Below are 13,080 nucleotides of genomic sequence, written 5' to 3' on the forward strand. Positions count from 1 at the left end.
AAAGAACGGTCTCAAATCTGTACGACCCCAAACTTATAAACTGTTGGTGACTTGTCATGTTTACAGTTCAAATAAAGCGGGACTGACGGTGTGACGTCATAAATTAAACTTCAATGGCCGCTCTCTTAGTGGCGGGTAATTTAAAATATATGATGAATTAATATTGATTTAATCGTTAAGCAAGGATTTTTGTTGTTCAAGGCTGTTATTTACGATATTGGTAAGTAATACTTTATTCATAAAAGCAACAATATGGTTAGGGTTGCCTTTCCCTTAAATGTTTAGGTTTGGCGCTGCTATTGCACTAGTGGGACTCGAACTCATGACCTCCCGGTTACGAAGCGAACGCTCTACCACTAAGCTACCATGACCGGTCCCAATATGTTGATAATCTGCAATGTTATGCAGACAATTTGAATGATGCGCACGACTTTGTGAGTGTATTAAATCTATACTCAACGACTGAAAATATTCACCAATTTTCAAGTTACGCTACTCGGTTATTACATGTATATATAACAGGGGATGCTTACTCCTCCTAGGCACCTGATCCCACCTCTGGTGTGTCCAGGGGTCCGTGTTTGCCCAACTATCTATTTTGTATTGCTTGTAGGAGTTATGAGATTGATCACTGTTCGTTATCTTCACCTTGCATATAGCTAAGACATATTTCGGTTAAAAAATAAATGTTTATACATGTACATACATAGATACCAAAGATAACCCATGAAAACACGAAAGCTTATTTCCATTGAGGTTCTTTGATGCACAGATGTTTGCGCTTGGGGGTCATTATGGGGGAGGAAACGCACATGTTTGAGTGGGCAACCACCATACCGTCTCACATGCAACCACTGACGATAATGGAGATTGGACTCGAGTCGCAGTGGAGAGCGCTACCCGTACATCCTTTGTTTTGTGTTCATAATTTATTTTTTTGGTCAAGTTTAGAAACTGAAATATTACTGGCATTTACATGAATACGTGCAATATTACAATTATGCATGTTATATTTCAACGTTCGCCCAGTTGCATCGACCAGTGCTAGTAAACGTGTTAAAATCATGTATAAGATATTTTTGAAATTATAAATATGACCTACATTTTTGCAGTTACTCCCCTTACACCGGATGTTGGAAGTGTGCTTATCGATGCGATCCTAAGCTTCACATATAGTATTAACAAATAGGTCATAGTGCATGTGAACTTACGCTGACATTCTTTCTTATGCTGTGTTTAAATAGGCTGTATTAATATCCACTTGTATCTATGATGAGAATTCTTCGAATTTATGGAGAACATTCCTTAAACTGTACATTTGGTCAAATTGTAGGATTGGAGAAGGGGGTGTTGCAGCCATATTTGACTTTATTTCTGTCCAAGTTATACAATTAATATCGAAAATTTTCTAAGTAATCTGTAAAAAAACCAAAAACCAAAAAAAAACAAAAAACAAAAAAACCAACCAAAACACCAGCAGACATAAAACCACAATGAAACCATATAATAATATTAATATAATTAGGCACGTAGCATCGTTTTACAAATTAAGTGGGTGGATGGGATCGGCCGTAGAAGACTACAACTGTCTGAAAATTCGTGGGCAGCAAAATTTCAACAAGAAACATTCAAAGCTCTGAATCCTGTGGGTAAGAGGTGGGGGAGGGTTGATCCTTCAGCTCAATTCATCGATAAAGTTTTACTTTTCTAGTATAGTGACCGCCGCGGTGGTCTAGAGGTAGAGTGTCTAGATGCTCTTTGCCCCGCATGCGGAAGGTCGGGGTTCGAATCCCGGCTGCGACAGACTTAAGTCGTTAAAACAGGTAGTGACAGTTCCATCGCCAAACGCTTGGCATCAGGTATGAATGTCACGGGTCCTCGGAGACAACCTTAAAAATGGATGGCACGTGTCTCAGTACGTGTGGCTCGCTAATAATAATATTCAGCAACAGTATAAAACAAGATGTGCTCTTAAAACTTAAATGCCCACAAAGGTGCATACACTGATGAAAGGCTTTACATAATATAATATATGTATTTTAACATTAAACGATGACTAATTCGGAACCGTCCTAGTCAAAACCCTTGGGTTGCGGAATTTATCATTTTGTTTTTGTACATCCTTTTCTGCTATTCCTAAATATGAATATAAATTTCATACGGTATCAGCAAAATTAAAGAAGTCCTTCAAATCATTATCATAATTTGACACCACTCTGACACCAAACCCTTACCCCTAGGATCTTGAAATTTCCAATTTTGGTAAAAGACTTCCTGTTCCTTCTAAATATCCATTTAGTTTCGATTTACATGTAGTATCAATAGCATTAAAACAGATATTATTTATATGTTTTGCACATATACACTATATATACCAAGTTTGGTCCCACCCTGGAGTCAGAACCCTTACCCCGGGGACCCTTAAAATTACAATTTTGGTAGAGGCATTCCCGTTCTTTATCACTATGCATTTAGGTTTTCTTAAAGACATGCAGGTGAAGAGAAGATTTTCGAAAATTCAATTTATTGGTCAATTTTTGGCAGTTTCTTACCTCGCCCCTAAGGCCCCAGGAGTCCTGGAATGTACAATTTATGCCCCCCCCCCCCCCCACCATGAAGATGCTTCATACCAAATTTCAAAGGAATTGGAATGGTAGTTATCAAGAAGTATATTTACATCCTCTGCTCCTCTTAGATCCCCTAAAACGTTTTACGAAAATAATTGGATCCTCCCGTCCCACAAATATGCACATCTACAAATGGCAATGAAACATTGTACAAAGTTTCAAGTCTATCCGATAACCCATATAGGAGAAGTGTTCCCAAACTATTTTACATCTTCCACCCCTTTTAGATCCACTATAACTTTAAGGAAAACAATTGGATCCTCCTGTCCCTACATTATGCACATCTACAAATGGCAATGAAGCATTGTACAAAGTTTCAAGTATATCCGATAATCCATATAGGAGGAGAACCGTTCATAAGATTTTGTGACAGACAGACGGACGGACGGAAAGTACAAAAACAATATGTCTCTCCCTGAAAGAGGGGAGACATAACTATTTTGGTGGATTCAATATCTTGATTTCATATAACATAAACAGTATTCATATCTTCCACCTTATGGTCCTCGAGAAAATAAATCACATAGGTTTGTTACTGACTGTCCACGGCTATATATTAGGTTGATCAATCTAAAAGATAGATAGGCTCGCGGTCTTTGAGATTGATCAACAGTATATTTTGTGATATGCATAACCTGTCAAATAATAAACCTTTTTTCTCCTCATGCATTTTATGCAGTAGCCAAATCATCTTTTGGGAGATGATTGGTGGTGGTGGTGTCCTTTAGATGTGTAATATGTTTTCGGAATTTTCATTTTCACCTACAGGGACAAATGGGTGGAATAACGATGAACAAAGACCTGGAGCTCAGTGCATTGTGTCATGTGCACCAAGAATATATTTGCTTTAAGGATTGGAAGTTCAACCATTTTAAAGACATTTTAACAATAAAAAATTATGGGGGTGAGGATGACCTCGGAGTAATTGTCCATCAGAATACTCAATATATTTTGATATGTGCAGCAGGAATATACATGTATATGGTTTAGGGGTCATCACTTCAATTGTTTTAATTATATTTCAACAGTTCTGAAGTAGGGTTCGTGCACTTGCCCAATAGAATGCTCTATGCATTTTGACATATGCAGGAAGGATATATGTGGTATAGAGTACCTTTGAAGACAAACACTTGCGTGTTAATATTACTATCTTATGACAGCTATTGCATGCAAATCTGGCTATCGCTGTAAAATGGCTGAGACACTGCCAATACGGCGTAGAACCGCAAAGAAGCAATCAAAGCTGGCTATTTAATTTGCAAACTTTGTTCAACAGTCTGGTTCCCCCTTTTTAGGTAAACTCAGGTGACCTATTGCAATTGGTTGTCGTCTTGCGATAAAAACTGAACAATGACTACTATTCCAATTCTTTTGTTGATATTTGGTATGAAGCATCTTTGTGACGGGAGGGGGGGGGGGCATGAATTGTAAATTTCTTAATCAATCAAGAAGTTAAAAATTTCTATTATTCACACATTTGATAACTGACCATTTTGGCCCCACCCTGATACCAAAACCTCAATCCCTGGGATCACCAGATTTACATTTCAATTTAGTATCAATAGCATTAAAGAAAATGTTATTTAAGTGTTTTACGCATTAACACTTTATACTAAGGTTGGCCCCGCCGTTGGGTCAGAACCCCTTTCCCGGGGATTATGAAATTTACAATTATCACGTTTACGGCTTGTAAATAACATTGCATTAAGGTGTTTTGTGCCGTGCTAGAGTGTACTAGTTGTCGGTAGAAAGGATTTAGACTGAGTATTTTTAAATTTTTCGAAGGAAGGTATGAGAAAAAAGACGTGGATAATTTTTCGTTGGAGCAAGAACTTTACCTATAAAAAACACCCAATCACCTTTTCAAAAACCGCTTGGACAGAAACTCAGATAAACTACGAGAAAATGGATATATCGAAGCTACATGTATAAGCACTACATAATTCTGTTCTGGTCTTCAAACTCGGATCAACTGACCTTCACCTTGTAACAACATACACGGTATAACTTGTGCTTCCAATTTCTACCAACTGGTAGATTTACAAAAAATTTAAAGATATAAAATAATTGAACTTTTGATTATGAATAATAGGATATTGTATTTCATAACTTTAAATTGAATTATAAAATTATTTCCTCATTGAACACGTAACATCTTGAGTGCGTCAGTATAACGCCTTGCCCCCACTTCCAAACGAAGTGCAGATCACAATTCAAAAATAATAAGATTGCTATATCCAAATAAAATAATGTGATTTCCACTTTGAATTTGATTATTTGTATTGATTTGTGTGGGTTTTTTTCTTTATTTTTTTTTCTTTCCGAAATGCACCCGTGACAGTAGCTTGGCCTAGGGCCTAGTTCTCAACAATGTAACGTATTATAATTTGTCTAATCCAAAAATAAATAATAATTGCACTGTTTATTTTAGAAAAACAGCGCCTATTACAAATGTATAAAGGAATAACAGTACCAAATAGTTTGTAGACAGCGACCCATATAAACATTATTTACTCGCAATATTGCCGATTTCATACTCGCTTTCCTCGCTATATTTGGGTACTTACATCGCTATTTGTATGCACTGGTGGCGAAAACATAAAACTTGGAAAATTGTCAACATTGATTTAAATGTTGCTTATGGGGAATAAATAAGGCCGCTAAAAGCTGAGTTTTTAATAATATTTCACACTACTGTCACAATCATTTGATTGAAGAAGGGTGCATGTGACGTCACTGTACCATGTGACTACTAAACTAGACTTTTTAAATCGGGGCTTAGATTTAAGTCTGTATTGTGGTTAATTATCACAATATTTGGGCGAACGAACTATTAGAATTAATTACTATAAGCATAAAGAAGAAGAAATGCATGTAATTTTGTATACTTTGAAAACATGAGATGTGTCCTTTAAGGGGAGGAGGTTTCATTTGGAGCACTTCTAATTTGGGGAGCTGGGTAGACATTAGTTTTTCATAAAACAATCTATAGTTCAATTCTGTAATGATGCGTAACAGCTCAAAAGTATATTTTGTGATATGCATAACCTATAAAAAAAGAAACATTTTTTTCTCAACAGTTTCATTTTGTATCAATAGACATCATTTAACAACATTTTTAACAAATAACAATATCAATTGAAACAATAACAATTTCAAGATAGCTAGCTTTCAACTTCATACTAGCATTTAAGTTGCCTCTTGTTACAGTGCGATTATTAAAGCAAATCGGTTTCAATAGCCTCTTCTGGTTTTATTGCTCACCCAAATCTGTAAATAACTGCTTCAGAACATTATATTCCATGTTTTGAACATCACGAAGAGTTGATTCTGTGTCTGCAGACACTGTGTTGCTTATTGATACTGTGTTGCTAGCGGACGTGGGATTACTGGTAGGTACAAGATTTATTCCAAGAGATTCCCTCATCTGGATTTTCTCTTCGTCGTTCACCCTCTGATAAACGCTGAGACTCTGCACGGACTTGTGTCCAGTAACGGACATTTTTTGTGACGGCCTTGCATGCACTTTTAGCATGCATGTTCCCGTGGCTTTGATGGAGTGGTTCATGTAAACCTTGGACAAGTTGGTGGCTTTGCTCAAGGAGTTGAGATACTTACTCAACTCCTTCTCTCCAACAGGGGCGTTGCAATACCACACTGTATCAGAATCCAATAGGCTGTCTTTAGGTTGCTGCCACCGTCTTTAAAATGAAATTATCTGTAGTATAAACAGAATTATGTTTATTTCATTTAATGTCGATCAACTAACGTACATGTACCTCTCACAGTCTGGATGGAGCTTTGATATGTATACATTGGACAGTATATGGAGGTCTAATTGCGATGAATTAAATTGTCTCAAGTTTTCTTAACCACTAAATTTTATATCCTTAAAATTTTGAATTTCTGGCGTTATCCCAGATCACGTTTCTTATCGGAACGATGATTTTCTGTCAATTCAAAAGATGGAATTCTTCAAAATCGTGCTACAGATTTAGACACATTCAATATCCCAGTCAAAGGGATGGATAAATATGAGTTACCGTACCTATACTGGATTCCTAACCTTCACAAAAACCCTTACAATGAAATATTCATTGCTGTATCGAGTAAATGTTCTACCAAGCCCCTATCTTTGCTCCTCACGAAAATATTAACAGCTGTGAAGGAGAAACTTCAAACGTACTGTGCCACAACATCTGCCAGAAGTGGTGTAAATCAAATGTGGATTCTAAAAAATTGTGAAGAACTTGTAGTAAATTTGAAATCTCAAAACTTTTCTCAAATCAACAACATCAAAACGCATGACTTTTCAACACTTCATACGACCATTCCTCTCGATAAATTAAAGACTAGACTTTTTGACATCGTAGACATTTGCTTCTTCAACAAAAATGGAAGAAGGAAATATTCCTATCTAGTGATCAGTCATCCAAAAATTACTTTGTTATACACCACTTTGATTCCAAGCACAAGTACTCTTTAAGTTGAAATAAAAACTATGCTGGAGTTCCTCATTGACTCTTCGTAGTCTCTGGTGATAAAGTCTTCCAACAGTCTGATGGAATTCCCATCGGCAGGAATTGTGCTCCTTTGTTAGCTGACATGTTTTTGTATTCTTATGAAGCAGAGTTTATTCAAAAGCTTTTACATGAGAAGAAAACATATCTTGCTGTGGTCTTCAACTCGACATTTAGATATATCGACGTCGATTTATATATTAACAATAATCATTTTCATTCATATGTCGATTCGATATATCCCAGTGAAATCGAGATAAAAGACACCACAGAGTCGTCCACATCTGCTTCAAACTTAATATTAACGGCAAACTAGCAACTCAACTTTATGACAAAACTGGATGATTTCAGCTTCTCCATCGTCAACTTCCCTTATTTGTGTAGCAATATTCCCTTATCATCTGCCTGTGATGTTTATATCTCTCATCTGATTCGATACGCAAGAGATTGTTCTGCATATGATCAGTTTTTAAATCGAGGCGGGCTACTGACTAATAAGTTGATGTCAGAGGGGTTTCAACAGTCTTGTTTAAAGTCAGCATTTCGCAAATTCTATGGCTGTTATAACAATCTAGTTTGCCATACAACCTATCATTGAGTCAAATGCTGTCTGACGTGTTTCATACCTATTGTTAAGCTGTTCTTGACACTCTGATTTTGACTACGGATTACTCCGTTTACCTGATCAAAACACAGGGATCACGGCTGGTGTGACCTGTCGACAGGGGATATTTACTTTTCCTAGGCAACTTATCCCATATCTGGTATATCAAGGGGTCCGTGTTTGCCCAACACTTTATTTTGTATTCCTTATAGGAATTATGAGATTGATCCCTGTTCGTTATCTTCATCTTTCAACCACCACTTTCTATACCACTTTTCTACCAGTATTCTCATCTTTTTCCACTTGAAAGATATTCTTGGTCATGGAATGTATATTTTCATTCCCTCGTCGACTAAACAACATTCGGATGTCAAACTGGACTTTGTTAAAAAGGCCCTGTGGCGTTGTTGAAGCCAGCTGCATCCTGGTATGTAGTGATTTGAGGTCAGCATCTGAGATGATAGGCTGATGCAACACGTTCTCCTTCCCGATTCTTTTTGCTTCCCGCAAGCACAGCTTTCAACTACGTATTACAGTCTCTAAATGAAGAATCTTTCACTGTGTCATTTTTTTTGCTGAACGGAGGTGACTTGAGATATCCATTTAATCCATGACGAATCGACTCTAGTGAGCTGACTTTGTAATAAGTGGCGTCCTCTCGAGTTCATGTAAAATCACCCAAGTGTTTCGTCCAATTTCATCGTGTCAAACTCTTCAAAGTTGTCGCTCTCACCTTTTACAGCTAAGTATTCCTCGCATATCTTTGTCATCCTTTTTTTTTTTCTTGTAAAGATTTAATCGTTTCTTTTCCCTTTCCTCCTCGGAGGTCCGAGCGAACCTCGGCGCTGTCATAATTTTTACGTTGGTTGCAGACAAAGTCTGACGTCACACAAAGGGTCACTATTCTCCAAGTTAAATTACAGACGAAACCCTCGACAGGATCAGTGTCATTTAAAAGAGAAAAACAATAGAAACACGTTTTCTGTGTTGTGATTCCGCCAAATTGTCGACTATTAGGGCCTACCGATCGGATATAGTGATATGGATGACAGCCAAGTGGCACAATCAAACCTATGAAAAAGCGACATTTTAGACCGAGGGGAGATAATTATTTCTGTATACATTCAAATGATGACAATACAGGTCGAGCTGTGCAATGTCAGTTGATTTTACGTAAAAATTAATTTTCAAAAGGTTGAATCACACATCAAAAAACACCCAAATTTCAACAGAACGTTTACTTTAGAGATACGGATTCGATATAATTAACACGTTCCGTGTTAATTATATCGAATCCGTATCTCTAAAGTAAACCTGAAGTACATATTTTTGTCCAAAGTGTGAAATGATAACGTTTTATGTACATGTGTTCGTTGTCCATTCCTGGTATATCTAATTGTCTTTTCATGGATGATTTGAATTCGTATATACATGTATGGTCATACCATAAAAATAACGAAAATACAAATTACACTCGCAAAAACAGTAATTGCACAATTAGTGTGAAATTACGGAGTATTTTGAAAGACCTAAACGTTAAGTGACACGTCATGCGGAATACAAATTTAAATGTTTGACGTTGCAAATATCCTATTTTTCTATGTTAAACGTAGTAAATATCTTTTTTCGATGTCTGACACTGGAAATTTACTGTTTTTCAGATGTTTGACGGGGTGATAGTAATAGCATCCTTCATTCTTGATATAGTGTTCATTAAAGGCCTGACAGTCTACCCTTTAGAAGAAACAGTTCAAATCCTTGCGTTTCTGATGCCATGGCGGGTCATTAGAGTCGCTAACAGTGAGTGTCTGCTTAAATTCTACTGAAACCAAACTCATTTTTTACACACTCAAAACTCATACAAATAGTAGAATTCTGTGTCATCTGATTACATGTATTAGCTATTTCTTACTGCAAAAACTGAATTTAGAGTAAATATTTTTTTGTCATGTTTACGAAATGATTTAAAATGGAATTATCTTTATTTAACTGCATGAAGGTTTAGTAATGGCAGTCCTAGACCAAGCTCATCTTCAACTGAAGATGGTGTATAAGGAGAAAAAAGCAGTAGAGGAAAAATTAGAGATTTCAGACGTAAACAACAGGTACAATAAAGTAGGTATATATGTCTTATTTACATTCGTGCATACGTTTGTTTATAAAAACAAACCGGTCTATCAAACTACGTGTGTGATACAGGATGGGATGAATCCCATAATTTCAATCCACGTACAATGTAGTTACAATATGTAAACAGTCTGAGTTCCGAAAGTTCGAACATACACGTAGTTATGTAAATATTCAGGGTTCCGAAAGTCCGTACACGTAGTTATGTTAATTCCGGAAGTCCGTACACATAAACTAATCAGGGTTCCGAAAGTCCGTACACGTACATGTAATTATTTAAGTTATTCAGGGTTCCGAAAGTCCGTACACGCATTTATGTTAATTGTTCCGAAAGTCCGTACACGCATTTATGTTAATTGTTCCGAAAGTCCGTACACGCATTTATGTTAATTGTTCCGAAAGTCCATACACGTAAATTATTCAGTGTTCCGAAAGTTCGTACATTTACAATGTAGTTATGTAAAGTATTCAGGGTTCCGAAAGTCCCTACATATAGTTATGTAAATTATTCAGGATTCCGAAAGTCCGTACAAGTATTGTAAAATTCAGGGTTCTGATAGTCTGTACCATAATTATAAAAAAGATAATTCAATATACTAACGCATGCTTTTTCTCTTTCACAGGAAGTAGTCAATGCTTTACGATGCCTTTGTGAGACAGAAGGAATCGCAACTTATAAAGTTCTTAAAACGATATGCTCCTGTGGTAAAGCATTTTTGTGTTATTCTATTGTTTCTTAATTAAATCAAATTTGAATCCTCAAGAACTATGAAAAAATGAATCCAATGGGAGAAATGTTGGTGTATTATGTCATGTATTATATAATTTAGATCATAATTAATATAATATATTTGAGATACTGTGATATCGTTGACAGAATCTCCGAGCAAAAAGAAGAAAAAGAACGGAAGCTTTAAAAAGAAACTAACTAAAAAGGTTAATTGCTTGGGTTCCGGTGTCGACCGAAGCTCGTGTCCCTATGGCAACATTCCGGATATGAACGAAGTAACTTTGGAACATCTACATCGCATAGCAAATAAAGCAAACTTTAAGTCTACATTTGAAGACGTGAACGAGGCGTCCGACTCAGACGCTGAAAGTGGATCTCTGCTGGATAAAAACTACAACGAACCATAACAGTTTCTGTAAATGTTATGAAGTAAAGTCTTTTTCTACACATAGATTTCTTTCAAGTCATTTGTTTCGGTTTCCAGCTCGTCTGTATAATTTAGATCAATATTTTTGCTAGGGATATAATGAAGTACATCTTACACATAACTGAATTAAAGAAAACATGTCGGATTTTAACCCATGTCTTTAATGTGTACGTTTTATAAAACCCTAGGACATGTACATAACGACATTTTCATTTTAACCCCGTGACCCAGTTCTTCCTTTTAGTTCTGTTTTTAGTTTCTGAAACTAGATTGCTACACGTAGCCATGTCCCCCACCGCCGCAAAAAAAGTTGAAGCACAGAAATCCCATAACCCCTGTAAAATTTGTCGAATCAAAAGGCTGCGCAATATGATCAACTACATATGGTGACTAACAATCCTACAAAAATTGAATGAAATCCGGTGAGCGGTTTCGGAGGAGTTGCGTCCACAAAGTGTTCCCATAGTGTACTATGTACAAATTCAACAAAGTCCAATAACTCCTATAAAATTTGTCGAATCAAAATGGTAGCACATTATGATCAACTACACATGGTGACTAACAATCCTACAAATTATGAACAAAATCCGTTGAGCGGTTTCGGAGGAGTTGCGTCCACAATGTGTTCCTATAGTGTAGCATGTACAAATTCAACAAAGTCCCTAACTCCTGTCAAAATTGTCGAATCGAAATATGATCAACTACACATGGTGACTAACAATCCTACTTAATATGAACAAAATCTGTTGAGTGGTTTCTGAAGAGTTGCGTCCACAAAATGAAGTGGGACGGACGGACAGATGGATGGACGTACGGACACCGGTATTTCTATGTCCCCTTCCGCGTTGCGGTGGGGGACAATTAGTTGAACATAAAACGACTCGTACATATTATGAGGTAAATAGTATCTGATACATGTTACTTCAGTGTCTAGAATAAAGGAACCAATTTTGAAGCATTTTCTTCGTCGGCTTGAAATATATCAGGCATGTTTCAGGTACAGTGACACCAATCTAGATCTTGAAACACATCATGTGATAACCACGTGTATATCATACGTGGATTTGTTTTTATTCATGAACGTGACTGCTAGACTCCTGTGATATTTTATTTTAATTCCTTATGTGACGAGCAGTTGTGAAATTGCGTACTGTATATGCATAATGCTAATTATAGTCATATTTCTTTTTATCTCAGAAAAGTGTAACAAAACAAAATATGTATTTTTTAAATGTGGCGAAATTATGGTCACGGCTGCTTTGAATTATATCACAGGCACAACTCAAATATCAATATGGTCCATCAAACAAAGAGCATACCCCAAAAGCAAATGTATATACAACACACATACATTATAGCGAATTACAAATGATCTCTAGCTAAAGGACAAGCGTCGTTATGTGCGAATTGATGCGCTTTCGTGCTTTGTCCATGACATCAATATTTGATGAATAGTGCCATTGAAGACACGGATAATATATATACATTGTATATATATATATGTGTGTGTGTGTGTGACTATATTAAACCTAACATTCAGAATTTTTGTTATAATAAACAACAGCAACTGGTTCGCTAACCGATAGTTTGACAAGATCATTCCCACTACAATGTATAATTATGAAATTGCGCACAGGACCAACCTTTTATCTAACTGGAGACCACCATACCCTTGCAACCACAGAGCCATGTTAGCATCTCTAGTGTAAGATTTGTACCACCTGGTCTGAAACATGTGCTTAATTAGAGAGGAAACTTACCAACCATACTGTCTGCGCATCGAAAATGAAATTGATCAAAATTTTCGTACAGGAATGTATTATATATAAGACGAAGGATCTCTGGGTGTCTTCATCAGAGAAATTTCTCAAAGCCAGATCGGTAGTAGCTCCAGTACGGAAAGAGTGTGATTTATTCTCGGAACTACCAGGCAATTGAAGATGTCCGAATGACTTGGAAAGAACCCCTGTAAATTGATATTTCTTGAAGGGGATCGAAATGCAGTGAACCAGGACCCCCAGGGCGGACTTTGATACACATGTACT

At 36.6% G+C, this 13,080-nt stretch overlaps 1 protein-coding gene across 5 annotated transcripts in view; it reads left to right on the forward strand.

The window, feature by feature from the left end:
- Positions 1-11,059, forward strand: part of LOC125645963 (uncharacterized) — a 29,330-nt gene extending 18,271 nt beyond the window's left edge. For 3 of the 5 annotated variants that reach the window (XM_048872019.1, XM_048872017.2, XM_048872018.2), the window contains exons 7-10: positions 9,413-9,551; positions 9,751-9,866; positions 10,502-10,583; positions 10,756-11,059. In XM_048872019.1, the coding sequence (XP_048727976.1) occupies positions 9,413-9,551; positions 9,751-9,866; positions 10,502-10,583; positions 10,756-11,015 (597 nt within the window). In that variant the 3' untranslated portion in view covers positions 11,016-11,059. Of the gene's footprint in view, positions 1-3,395; positions 3,532-9,412; positions 9,552-9,750; positions 9,871-10,501; positions 10,584-10,755 lie in introns of those variants that run through there. The other 2 variants (XR_007359501.2, XM_056140847.1) reach the window with 2 other exon arrangements.
- The last annotated feature ends 2,021 nt before the right edge of the window (positions 11,060-13,080 follow it).

This window comes from Ostrea edulis, chromosome 6, assembly GCF_947568905.1.
Source record: "Ostrea edulis chromosome 6, xbOstEdul1.1, whole genome shotgun sequence".
Taxonomy (NCBI): Eukaryota; Metazoa; Mollusca; class Bivalvia; order Ostreida; family Ostreidae; genus Ostrea; species Ostrea edulis.